Raw genomic sequence first — 13199 nt, forward strand, 5'->3', positions numbered from 1 at the left:
TATGGAGGTGAAAAGACACAGGCCCCACCCTCTAAGCAGTTACAGTCTTTCGAGCAGGCAGAATTTTACTCAATCCATATTTTAATCTTCCTTTTCTATTATCACTGCTTTATCAAATGAGCCTTTAACAGATATGATCAAGTGGGGCAAATGAGATTATTTGTAATGTAAGAATGAGGAATAAGGGAGACAAATGAAATCAAAAAAGAAACTTTCATTTTTTATTCTTCAACTTTTTATTGTACTGAGGTCTAAATCAAATAAATAGAAAGTGCTTAACCATAGCTGTGCATTTTTAGGAATGAGATTTATTTAAGTAGTCAGGCAGAAACCCTTTAAATTCAGTATACAATTAGATCTTTGAAGATCTTTTAAATATTATTAAATATGTTGTCTTAAATATTTCATATGATTGTATCATCTTTTTATTAATTCCTTTGCAGAGCCATCAGGACCAATTGGAAATATTTGATGGAAATGTTGCTCACATAAGCACTTGGCTTTATCAAGCTGAAGCTCTGTTGGATGAGATTGAAAAAAAACCAGCAAGTAAACAGGAAGAAATTGTGAAGGTAGCAAACGTAGAGGATCAGTTACACTTCCGGGAGCGGAAGGTTTTGCTGTCATCTTTTGTTTTGCGGAATGTGCCACGTTACTTGTTCACACATTGTTCCCATGCAGTAGATTCATTAACTTTTATTTCAGTGGGAGCAACCAGTCTTGGATAAGTCTTAATATATAAACAGCACTTATTCAAGTTGATTGTGTCAAAATCCCTTATTAGGAATCACAGACATTTATTTAAACTCCTTTTAATTCTAAGTTAACATTGCACACATGTTTGGTTTTGATTTTTTCCATGTGATAATTTTGGTTTTCTTATAATTAGCGTTTACTATCTGAGCTGGATGATGCCAGCCTCCAAGTTGAGAATGTCCGCGATCAGGCCATTGTTTTGATGAATGCTCGTGGAGGCTCAAGCAAGGAGCTTGTAGAACCAAAATTAGCTGAACTGAATAGAAACTTTGAAAAGGTGTCTCAACACATCAAAAGTGCCAAAGTGAGTAATTGTATTTTAATATAAAGTTACTTTGCATATAAATGTATATCTAAATGATAGATGATTATGTGGTTTATATATCAAAATTTTTTAAATTAAAATTTCCTTTGAATGGAACATTTGCCCTTATTGTACTTGTGCATATGAAGGAGAGAAAATAATGAGTATTGAAGAAAACCCATTCAGGAAAAGAGTCTCAGTTGAATATTAAAATTGGCTGTGAAATAATGAGACTGATTCTGGAGCTAGACATCAATGTTAAACTTAATATTTTGTAGTCATACTTTATCAATTTGTGCATACTATATACACTTGTGAACCTTTTTTTTGTGTTTTACACATTGACACATCTAAGTTTTACAAGTAATTTCACAATTTAAACCTAATGCAGAAAGCTACTACCTGGTTTTATAAATTTGAAAAAATGGCCTTATAAAAATGTAAATCAGAGGATAAAAATAAGAGCTTTCCTAAAAAATAGTGTTTATGCTTTCGTATTATGCTTTGTGTATGTATGTCTTTCTCATTCTTTCTCTTTTTATCCTTGTTTCATTAAGGGAGGAAACAAAACATCTTATTATAGTGTTCTCAAGACCTGGCATGTGGTTAGTGCTCAGTAGTAATATTTTCATGTACTGATTTGCTGGGGAACAAAACAAAACAAAACAAAACAATGTAACTGACACAGAGGATTTTTTCAACCACAGGTGTTCTTTCCGAGAGAGGATTTTGAGTTTTGAGCATGGTATTTTCCCAGAATTTGGTTAATTCCATCTATAGAGCGTTGTGTATTATTTAAGACGAAGAATCTTTTTTTTTTTTTTGCAGGAAGTAAATATTGTCAAATTCTTCAATTTGAAATATATAATAGGCCAACCCTTCTTTCATAGCCATAAATATACTTAGATTATTTGCAATTTAAAGTAGACAAACAAAAATCTGGCTTTAACTTTTCTTTCCTTAGCCTTGACCTTACTTCCTTATCTTAGGATTTATGCTCATGTATTTTTTAATAGTTCTATGGGAGATTTTTCTTGGCATAAAAGAATAATGTGCAAGACATGGGGAGGAAGTAAAAGAAAAAAACCAAAATTATCGTTGTCCCCATAAACTTCTGTTAAAATTTTGGCATATATGTCTATTCTTACTTATGTGTACATGATATTAAAATATCAAACATTTATATTATTTTGTATATTTTCCTTTGACATAGTTTTTAATGGGTATGGAGTAACTCACTATATGATCTTTCATAATTTTCTAAGTCAGTCTTCCACTTTTATCGTGCTTTCATAAATGTTGCTTTGTTAAAATACTTTTAAGCATGTGTTTTTGCTCATCTCTTAATATGCCCTTAGGATCAATTGTAGAATTCCCTGAAACTGTTGCAAAAGTCATGTATGTAAATACTGTTAAATAGATTTTTTAAAGAGTCCTGCAGAAAGTTTGGGCCAGTTTATACTTTCATGGTCAGTGTCAGAGTGTTAGTTTCCCATGCTCGGCCAACACTGCATATTATTTTCCTGCATGTTACTTGATTTTATTAAAGTGGTTACATTGAGATTAGTCACATAAATGTAAAGTCTTTCTAAATATATATTATCTGAAAATACTGCATTGAGAATATGTACTTTGAATTTTGGATATCAAAACCCAAGGGGAATTCTACTACGGAAAGGGAACTGGAAGACTTTCTTTGGAATGTATCTGTACTGGGTGGTAGCCCCTCCTCTGTGATCATGGCGGTGATAGCTTTTGGACAATAGCACCTTTTCCTACTGTGCTCACATGTGGTCTTAGAATCGTTCACATAGTATTAGATACCACCACAGTCATTTGCATACTACTTTAGATTTCTTGTTTAGAGCTTGGAGAACATGGGTAATTCAGAGAAGCCCAAATTGATAAAATCATTGCTATATGAATGAATGAAATTAAAGTCAATTCCAATAAACACCAGTTCCTCTCTTGACACTCTGTCTGATACATGATGGAAGGTCAGGTTAAGAATATCTTTTCAAAGAATGCTTTTCCTTCTGCAGTTGCTAATTGGCCAGGAACCATTATCATACCAATGTCTGGTCACCCCTGAAGCATTTGAAGCTAATGTGCCATTATCTGACTTGGAAAAATTAGAAAATGACATAGAAAATATGTTAAAAGTTACAGAAAAACACTTGGAAACCAGTAATGAAGATGAAAAGGTTGGTTCAAGGAAATTTTTAAAACCTTGATGTTTTTATTTTTCTACTCTAGTAATTATATTTTTACATCAATGTATTTTACCCAAATATCTGCCAAACAAACATTATAGAACAGATCTAGAAATGATTTTCTGATGAGCGTCAATTATCATAAAATTATTTACATAACATGTTTTAAAAAATAGGCAGTACTTTCTGAGTAAAGGTTGCATTAAGACTAACTTTTGCTAAACTAGCATTTTTTATGAGATATTTTAATTTAAAATGTAAAATATTTTAAGAAAAACATGAATATTTATTGTATATAACTCAGATGAACATGTCTTGACTTATACTTTAAAGCTTGGTTCTTCCACTTGGGAACTGATAGTAAATAACCCTATGCAATTTTCTTTTGAGCAAATTTTTTCCTCTTAAATACTCAGGTGGATGAGGAGAGAGCCCAGATTGAGGAAGTTCTACAAAGAGGAGAACAAATATTACATCAACCTATGGAGGATAATAAAAAAGAAAAGATCCGTTTGCAGTTATTACTTTTGCACACAAGATACAATAAAACTAAGGTATTGTCATGGGAAGAGTCTCTGTCAACTCAACTATTTAGACGTTCGATGTTGTATTCTCGACACTTCAAAACAAACCAGTTGGAATACTATCTCCTTTTTTCTAGCGTATATAGCTAGATATGTTTATATTTTTGGATGGAGCAAGAGTCAAAGAAAATAGAAACATAAAACCGTATTAGCGGATATCTCTTCGATTTCTTAATAATATACTAAACCTTAAAAGAGATCTTTCTGTTTTGGGAGTGGCTTCTTCATTCAGATCTATATTTTCTGTGTAGAGATCTTGACCACGTCAACAAAATTCTAGTTTACAAATAACCAAATTTGTGAAATGGGGAAACTGTGATTGCGGTTCTAGAAAAGGATTCACTACCAGCTTCCTGTTCATCTTCGCAGCTGCTTTGTACATGTGCTGGTGTCTCCAGAGGTCCATTCTTGTCACAAGTCCATGTAGACCTCTAGATTAAACACCATTTTATTGATGTAGTGCTTTTAATTTTGAGTCTTAGTTTCATTTAGGAACCGTAACCATTTTCTGGATCACTAACTCAACAACGAACATGTATTTATGGTCATTTCACTATTACCTTTAGATTTACAGAGGAATATCAGTTTTTAGAAGTTCAATATAGGAATATAGTGAAATTGTCAAGGAAGCTACCTTAATTCATGAGTAGATCAACTGTGGCTATTTGCAAGTAGTAGACAGCATTTATTAAATTGTAACCATATAGGAGTAAAAGACTTCAACTCTTTGAAGAGTAGGGGCCATCCCAGAAAACACTTTATTATTTAGAAAGCCCTAATTAGAGGACACAGAAAATATTATTATTCAAGAAATAAGTAGACCACTCAGCTTGGCTTAATTTTGTCTGAATTTAGCATGATAAGACCTATTGTCTTCTGTAGGATATTCACGTTCTGTAATATTGTTCTCAAAGGTTAAGATTATGAACTGAATTACCTGTATGTTAATTTAATCACAATTGAATCTCTTATGTTATAAATATGATTAACTTTTTTATGTTTTCAACAATGAGATCCAAAACTGTTTAATCTAATTGCGAGATTTTAAAAATGGGTGAAAAAATAATGGTATTAAAATGCTTTATTTTATACAGAAATTTATGATTTGCAACATTCTCATTTCCTCAATAACACAGGAAAGGACCTCTTATGTTTTTGTTTGTTAAATGAATTTAGGAGGCATAGGACTTAAAGTGAAACCATTCAAGCATTAACTTATGCTGTTTAAGAGCAGGCTACAGATAAAAATTAGAATAGAGATCATCAAGGGTTTATATGGCAAAGCAGGGCAAAAAATATAAAAAATCAAAGCTTAGTTTTTTGTTGTTGTTTTGGTTCAACTTCTCCACAAAATTGTCTTGTGTTTGTTCAATTTGCTATTCCTTATTGTGAGGATATTTTAAGAGATGTGCATCATCATTATTATTAATTATTGTTATTTATTGTTTTTACAGGCCATCCCCATTCAACAGAGGAGAACAGGTCAACTAGCTTCTGGAATTCAATCATCACCTCTCCCTGCAGATTATTTGGTTGAAATTAACAGAGTTCTGCTCTCCATGGATGATGTTGAATTATCACTTAATGTCCCAGAGCTGAGCACTGCTGTCTATGAAGACTTCTCTTTTCAGGAAGACTCTCTGAAGGTAAATCCCCAGGCAGTGCATTGGAATAGCCATAGTTAATATAGAAACAACTCAAAGGATTTGTCCTTGTGCCCATTGAGATAATATACAACTTTTAAATTTTGTGCCAAGGAATTAATAATGTGCATGAATAATAAACCTCATCTGTATTCACCAATTAAATATTATCAAAAATTTTATTTTTAACAAGTAGGCATGATTTTTAAGTGTGCAGGTATTAATTCTTTGTACTATCAGAGACATTTTAAAATCAAACATATGCACAAGCTGTGTTCTTATTTTAAACTTGATTGTCAGTTGATGTGATATGTCAGCATTGATCTTGCCATCTATAACGATTTAAGATTGGCCAATGCTTAGGGTATGGGATGGCATGTTGATTGTAAGTTAATTAGGGACCTGGAAGTTTTTAGTTAATTGACAAACCGGTTGAATATCATCAAAGCATTTTCATGTCATCTGATTGCTCTTATGTATAAAGTCATAATAAAATTGCTGATAGATTTGATAGCTTTGAGACTTCTTAATCTTCAGCTACCAAATCTATACACCTACCTGCATCTTTATCCATATTTGATAGATGATAGTTGATAGCACATTTCTGTCACTTAAATTAGCATAATTAGATAGTTGACAATATAAATAATTTTAGCTTCAAATACTTTCTTACTTTAACAGAATGGTTTTGAAGCTTTTATATGTCCCATACAAATGCCACTTGGAATATCTGTGTGAATTTTTTTCCTGCTATGTAGCATTCCTCACACTTTGCTCAATATAGGGTATTATTTTTTAAAAAGTTTTTAGTTTTGATAAGCAACAGTTATTATGTGTAATTATATTTTAAGTAAGTGTTTGACAATATAAATCTTTGGTCTGTAATTTCATTCTTTTTTATCTCTTGGCTGGATTTTGTCTTACAATATATTTGTAGAATATCAAAGACCAACTGGACAAACTCGGAGAGCAGATCGCAATCATTCATGAAAAACAACCAGATGTTATCTTAGAAGCTTCTGGACCTGAAGCCATTCAGATCCGGGATGTACTTACTCAGTTGAATGCCAAATGGGACAGAATTAATAGAATGTACAATGATCGTAAAGGGTACGTGTAAATTAAATTATTATTTACTTTTAAAAATCCTGTAGGTTCGTGGGCCACAGCAAAGGTCATATGTACATTAAGATGAATGAGAATGCGTTTCACATTCTTGTAATGGGCCCTCTTTAATGAAATTATGATGAATGTAGTTCCTTAAAGAAAGGTGAAGGAGATTCTTTATAGATGGCCTTTTGCAACATAATATCTTAATAATTAAAAGACACACCTTAAATTTTCATATCTAAATGGTGTCCATTTTCTTTAAGGCTTTTCACTAAAGTTCACTTTTCTTTATGCACTCCATGATTAATGTGAGTGAAGAACAGAGACAGGTATAGATCGTTGGAATCGATCTGTAACCTCAAACCCTTTTTAAAAATAACCTTCTGTTTAGTAGAATGTTTTTGAGCCTTCTTGTTTCTAGGTTTTGACTTGGCTTTTTAATAGGTCGAAATAAAAAAAATGATAAGAGTTTTGCAAATTGCTAGGTATGCATTGAAAGGCAAATAAGGTAAATAAGATGTCACATAACTCAGTATAAAAGTACTGTGTAAGAGGACATGAAAAATGCAAAAAAATACATGGGAAAACTTTAGAGACACACACACAATAACTAGGCATCATGGTCTTCATCTTTTTTGTTTTTGTTTTTCGTTTTAGCTTCCGTATTTCATGTGATCATACTGTCCTTAAACAGAGTACCGTTAATGGCCTTTTAGTATATTCCTTTGTATGAATTTTAAAATTTATCTCTGTGCATTTAGAGAATGTCATTTTACATACATCTCTATGTGATAATCAAATTTGACTTGATTATTAGATGAAGACTAAACTGTTTAAAAATAATAACATTTTAAGGCTCTGGATTGCATCATAAAATTATTATAACCCTGCCAACAGTATATGTGAAAGTGTCTTTCTTACTTAATTCTTGTTGACCCTGTCAGTTTTATTTTTATTTCTTTGATTATCAGTGAGATTTCAGTATTATTACATATGTCTATTGACACCAGTGTTATTTCTTTTGTAATTTGTTAGGTTATATTCTTTGTCCCCTTTTCTATTATGGTATTCATATTTACTTAATTTTCAAAAACTTTTTTCTACATTAAGGATATTAATCATTAGTATCTTTGTGTATCGCTTAGTTATTCACAGCTTTTCACATGACCTTTAATTTTGTTAATGGCATTTTTGATAGTTAGAAGTTATAATTTTATATAATTATATCTTATAAGTCTTTTGTGATTTCAGTTTGTTTATATGCATATAAGTTACCTTTTAATTGTGAGATTAAATATTTATGTGTTTTTTAAAAACAATTTAAAATTGATTTAAAATTTACATTTAATAACTAAAGCACCTGAATTTTATTCTGATGTGTTTTTGTGTGTGTTAAGGCTCCCAGTCAGTGGTTGTATACATCGACTCTTCAGTATCAAGGGTTGGGTTCATGCATCTCTACTTTTTAAACACTTCTCAACTTATTTTTTGTGCAGCCTGAGTTAAGACATACCTGTTCTATTTTGCTTTATTTTTCTTAAATGAACAGCCAATTTTCTCAATAGCTTTTGTTGAATAATTTTGCTCTTCCCTATTGTTGGTGATACTTCATCATGACTTTAATGCATTTCTATCTCTTTAATTTTGCCAATTCTGCCTTATCGAACCATCAGTTTTAGTCTAATTATATAATATTTTTATTTTTAGAGTATTATAAATTTTTTGTAATCCAGGATGTATATTTTTTCTTATTATTCTAATTTTAAAATTCACGTTTCTTTTCTTTATTTGATCTTTCAGTAAAATTTTAGTCATTTCAAGCAGTTTGAAAAAAAATGACCTATTTCAAATGAACTCTATCTCTTATTACTTGGGTTCTTTTCTGTGTTCTCAGTAGTGTTGAAGGGTTGTCTATTATATCTTTCTCCCCAAGACTATTAAGCTTGGTAGTTTAGTGCTTTTATTATCATCATTATTAATTATTATTATTATTATTTTTATATAGAGTTGGTGTATGGTAGCTTTCTTCTACAGTGTGCGTGTGTGCGTGTGTGTGTCTGCCTGCACGGAGTATAAAATTGATTTACTTAGCCTTTCTCAGTATACTGACACCTCATTTGTATACAATGGTAACTTTTTCTTTTTTTAAAAAAATTAACCTATTTGCATATATGCCTCTGGCAAATGTAGAAATGCAATAATTAATAATGATGATTGCAGACATGCCATTTTCTTGTTTATAAAACTGTTGCTGTTTAGAAAATTCTTAATTGCATGGGAATTTTCAAAATTTTAAGCACACGGCTATATTTTCTTATGTTAGAAAAGTCTCCTCTATCATTTATTTTATTGTAGTTTTTGTTTACTTGATTACATTTACTAGAGGGTTATCTCTCTTATTCTATTTGTCCCAGCACTTAGATGCATGAATTGATTGTGTTCTTATTTCTCATTTTTGCTTTATTTTTCTCTCTCAACATTGGTAACCCATCCTAAAAATGTTTATTTTTCTCCATCCCTATTTATCTACTCTTTACAAGCAATAAGTTCCTTTCTTTTCTGTTTCTTTCATAAAGCACCAAGGCAATGGCAAATGTCCTGTGCTTTCATGGTTTTCAGTTATCAGTCACAATCACACCAGGGTGACCACCAAGTCCATTTGTCTGTAGCAGTTCTCTGTGTTGTTTTGCCTATAAATCTTTTCAAGCTTTGTTAGCCTATAGTAAAAGCAAGATAAATACCAAGAAATAGCAAGATAAATACCATAAAACAGGTCATCTCTCTTTGAGAACTCCTTGATGCCTTCTTTGCAGTGGTTCATGACATTGGTTTTTATATTTTTCCAAATAAGCAATTTTAGAGCTATGTTAGACAGCTAATGGAGCTCCCTTTGCCCTATTAGATTTATTCCCCTTCTTTAAGCCGGTTATTTATTCCTTTCCATTTTGGATCCTTGGATGCTCATGTATCTTCCCTTATTTCCTCACTTATTTATCCTCTGTATCTTCTGCAGTGGTCATCACTACTGTGTGAACAAAGGTCAGACTTCTCATCTTGAAATTAGAAGCTTTTTAACAGTGTTCTCCAGATGGTCTAATTTCTAATACTTTGTACATATTGTTCAAAAAGTTTTCTTCACTCAATTCATGTAAACTTGGTTGAATTTTTGCTTGCTTTCTTTACTATTCCAGTTTCTGATTCTTACTCAGAATTCCATCTTCTACGAGATATATTTTTCTTTCTTATTTTATCATTTATTCTTTTCTCATCATTTAACAAGTTTTTGAAATTCGATTTTATCAAAAAAGAGTTCACCCATCACCTACTTCTATAAACCTATCTGTTTATTTTTTCATGCACAATTTGTTCGATGAATATTTATTGATTACAGAATAATGCTAAGTACATGCAGCCACATGTATGTAGTTCTAGAGGATTAAATGTCAGATAATAGTAAAGACATAGACTCTTTCCCAAGGTCCAAATTTATATAGTAGAGAAAAGTAGACGGGCTCTTATTGAAAAAATGCATGGTGCTGTGATGGGGATGATGCAGTAGGCCATGTTAGGGACCCTGAGGGAGAAGACTTCTTGAAGATTATGAAGTTATAGAGGGAACACTGCATTAGGAGTGAGGGAGTAGAGAGAATGTAACATCGAATAAGGTCATAGAGAAGACAGAGTGTGATGCTTCTGAGGAATCGAAGACAGTCCAGTAGAGCTTGAACTCATAGCAGAGAGATACAACCAGAAAGGTCTAAAGGGACCATGTCAGAAGGACCTCGTATACCATGTTAAGCAGTTTGTATTTTACTCTGAGAACATCAGGGAGCCATTGCAGTATTTTAACATGAGGGTGACAGTCTGATGAATGTAGAATGGATTAGTAGAGGACAAAACAGAACTAGGAGACCCATCCGTGCTTGACACATGATAACTCAATTAGGAAAGTAGCTGTGGAAGTGGAAACTAGGGGAAAATTTGAGAATTAAATAAGTTAATAAAATATAAGATTAATGTAGTGTTGGAGTAAGGAAGAAGGAAACATAAAAAGTGAGCCCCAAGTCTGTGGCTTGAGGATGTAAGTAGGGGTGGTACCACAGCTGGAGACTCAGGTCATAGGTAGTGAGATGAGTTTGTGGGGGAAGATAGCAAGGCCAGTGGAATATCAGAGACAGCATACATACTTGTTTTTAGTTCAAATCTAAACCCAGGGTGGTGGTTGGCTTGAACTTTGAGTCCTTTAACTCTGCGGAAGAGTGTATAGCCCTTCACAGTTCTGTGCTACCTCCCATACAAGCTGGCTGGATTAACAGATGAGGTGATGTCTTTGCAAATGCTTCCTGAACGTGGCTCGCCTGTTTCATTTTTTCCTTAACACCTCTTTTCTATTTAATCTATAGCTCCTCTGCTTAGGTTATTTGAAATTTATGCTTTGTTATGGTGATAATGATCTTTACTAGGTTTAATCTTTACATCCTCCAAGCCTTTAGATCTTTGGAGCAGCCTTTATAGCAACATTTTCTGTTCATTATAGAAGCATCTCAAAAGTCAGAATTTGTCTTCGTTATTTAGTTACTACACGTTTTTTACAAAGAATGATGAAGAGTGTCTTAAGATGAAGAGTGTTTGAAGTGCACTTAATTTGGTCATGCTCAGTAGAATGGTGCTTCCTTGTGGGCACCCAACCAATATTAATTTTCAAAATGATTTTCACAGAAGGAGGAAATATAAGTATTATTTAGGAGTTAGCAATGTCAAGGACTATTTCGTTATTTTTTAAAAACAATATTATCTTTTTATTATATAAAGTAAAAATTTCATTAATATTCTTGAAATCTCAGATATCTTTTAAAGCTGTCTCAGCACCATTACTCTAAACAAAAGGCAGAAGGACATTCTTTAGGATCCTAGTCCAACAAAGCTTTTCCTTTTTATACTTATTTTGTGTGTTCCAAATATGACAAGCACTGGAGTTTGACCTCATGTCATTTCTAAAGGAGTTAAGTTTAGATAGATCTTGTGAGTATCATGCTAAGTGAAATAAGTCAGACAGAAAAGGACAAGAACCATATGATTTCACTCATATGTAGGATGCAAAACACAAAGCAACAAATGAATAAACAAAACCAACCACCCCATAGACACAGACAACAGTATGGTGGTTACCAGAGGGGAAGTGGGTGGGGGGGTGGGTGGGGAAGATGAAGATGAAATTTATGGTGACGAAGGAAGATCAGATTTTGGGTGGTGAACATACAATGTAATATACAGATGATGTGTTATAGAAATTGTATACTTGAAACTTGTAAATGTCCTTAACCAATGTCTCTCCAATAAACTTAAGTAGAAAAAAGTAAAGGGAGGTAGGTTTAAATAGACATCTCAATAATGCTTTGTCTCATTGCCTAACCTGAGCTTTGCAGGGAGTTCAGATGGTTGGGACATTCTGAATTATTCACTGCGCAGAGTATGCCAGTCTCCTGGGGCTGCAGGATGGCTTAAACAATAAACATTTATTTTTTCTCAGTTCCGGAGGCTGGGAGTCCAAGATCAAGGTGCCAGTAGGGTTAGTTTGTGGTGAGGCCTCTCTTTCTGGCTTGCAGATGGCCACCTTCTTCTCCCTGTGTCTTTCCATGGCCTTTCCTCTGGGCTTGCTCACACAGAGAGAAAGATTTCTCTGGAGTCTCTCCCTCTTCTTATTGGGACACCAGTCCTGTGGGGGTTAGGACCCTAGCTCTATGACTTTATGACCTCATTTTTAAAACTACCACCCTAAAGGCTGTATCTCCAAATATAGTCACTTTGGGACTTCAGCATATGAATTTGGGGGGATACAGTTCAGTCTATCACACAAAAACAGTGGGGTGAAAGGAAATTTAAAGTGTTTGGGCCTTTTGGGTTTAGTTCTACCTGGAAGTAAAGCACCATAATTTTTTCCTAAGGAACTGGAGCAATTAATCATATTTTACATTTCATTGTATTTGAAATGTTAAGTGTTTAATGTTGGGTGGGTAAATTGCCTGCAACTAATCAATCTCAATTTTCCAAGCCAGAGAAGGTTCTTTTCAGTTAAGAAGCTGCCTAGTGTGTGTGTATGTATGTGTTCAGGCATGTGTGTGAGACGGTGTGCATGCCCTTTGTTTTGTTCTTGGTGTGATGCATGTTTCTCTAAAAGAAGTCATTAACTAATCTACTTCGAAAACTGAGCCCGTAGAGCAGTGAGCTGTGAATTCACTTGTCTGGGGGCTTTCCATTTAAATTAGATTCAAATTTTCTTAGAAAATTGCTTCTGGACATCCCTGGAAAGTTTGGAAACTTATTTTATTTTGTTTGTTGTGCTTTAGTTATTTCGATAGGGCTGTGGAAGAATGGAGGCAGTTCCATTGTGACCTCAATGACCTCACACAGTGGATAACAGAAGCCGAAGAATTACTAACTGATACCTTTGCTCCTGATGGTGGCCTGGACTTAGAGAAAGCAAGGATACATCAGCAGGTGAGTGTTTTCTGTCAGAGGATGGGGGTCCGCTAAAAGGCTGGCATGTTTATTTAGTATGTAGCATTTAAAACATTTGGAAAGTAATGTC

At 33.3% G+C, this 13199-nt stretch overlaps 1 protein-coding gene across 7 annotated transcripts in view; it reads left to right on the top strand.

The window, feature by feature from the left end:
- The window catches only part of UTRN (utrophin), a 446823-nt gene that overhangs the window by 177017 nt on the left and 256607 nt on the right, over window positions 1-13199 (top strand). For all 7 annotated transcript variants that reach the window (XM_036222314.1, XM_036222327.1, XM_036222319.1 and 4 more), the window contains 7 exons: window positions 444-572; window positions 890-1060; window positions 3103-3264; window positions 3690-3827; window positions 5312-5503; window positions 6438-6610; window positions 12958-13108. In XM_036222314.1, the coding sequence (XP_036078207.1) occupies window positions 444-572; window positions 890-1060; window positions 3103-3264; window positions 3690-3827; window positions 5312-5503; window positions 6438-6610; window positions 12958-13108 (1116 nt within the window). The remainder of the gene's footprint in view (window positions 1-443; window positions 573-889; window positions 1061-3102; window positions 3265-3689; window positions 3828-5311; window positions 5504-6437; window positions 6611-12957; window positions 13109-13199) is intronic.

This window comes from Rousettus aegyptiacus, unplaced genomic scaffold (genome assembly GCF_014176215.1).
Source record: "Rousettus aegyptiacus isolate mRouAeg1 unplaced genomic scaffold, mRouAeg1.p scaffold_m13_p_1, whole genome shotgun sequence".
Taxonomy (NCBI): Eukaryota; Metazoa; Chordata; class Mammalia; order Chiroptera; family Pteropodidae; genus Rousettus; species Rousettus aegyptiacus.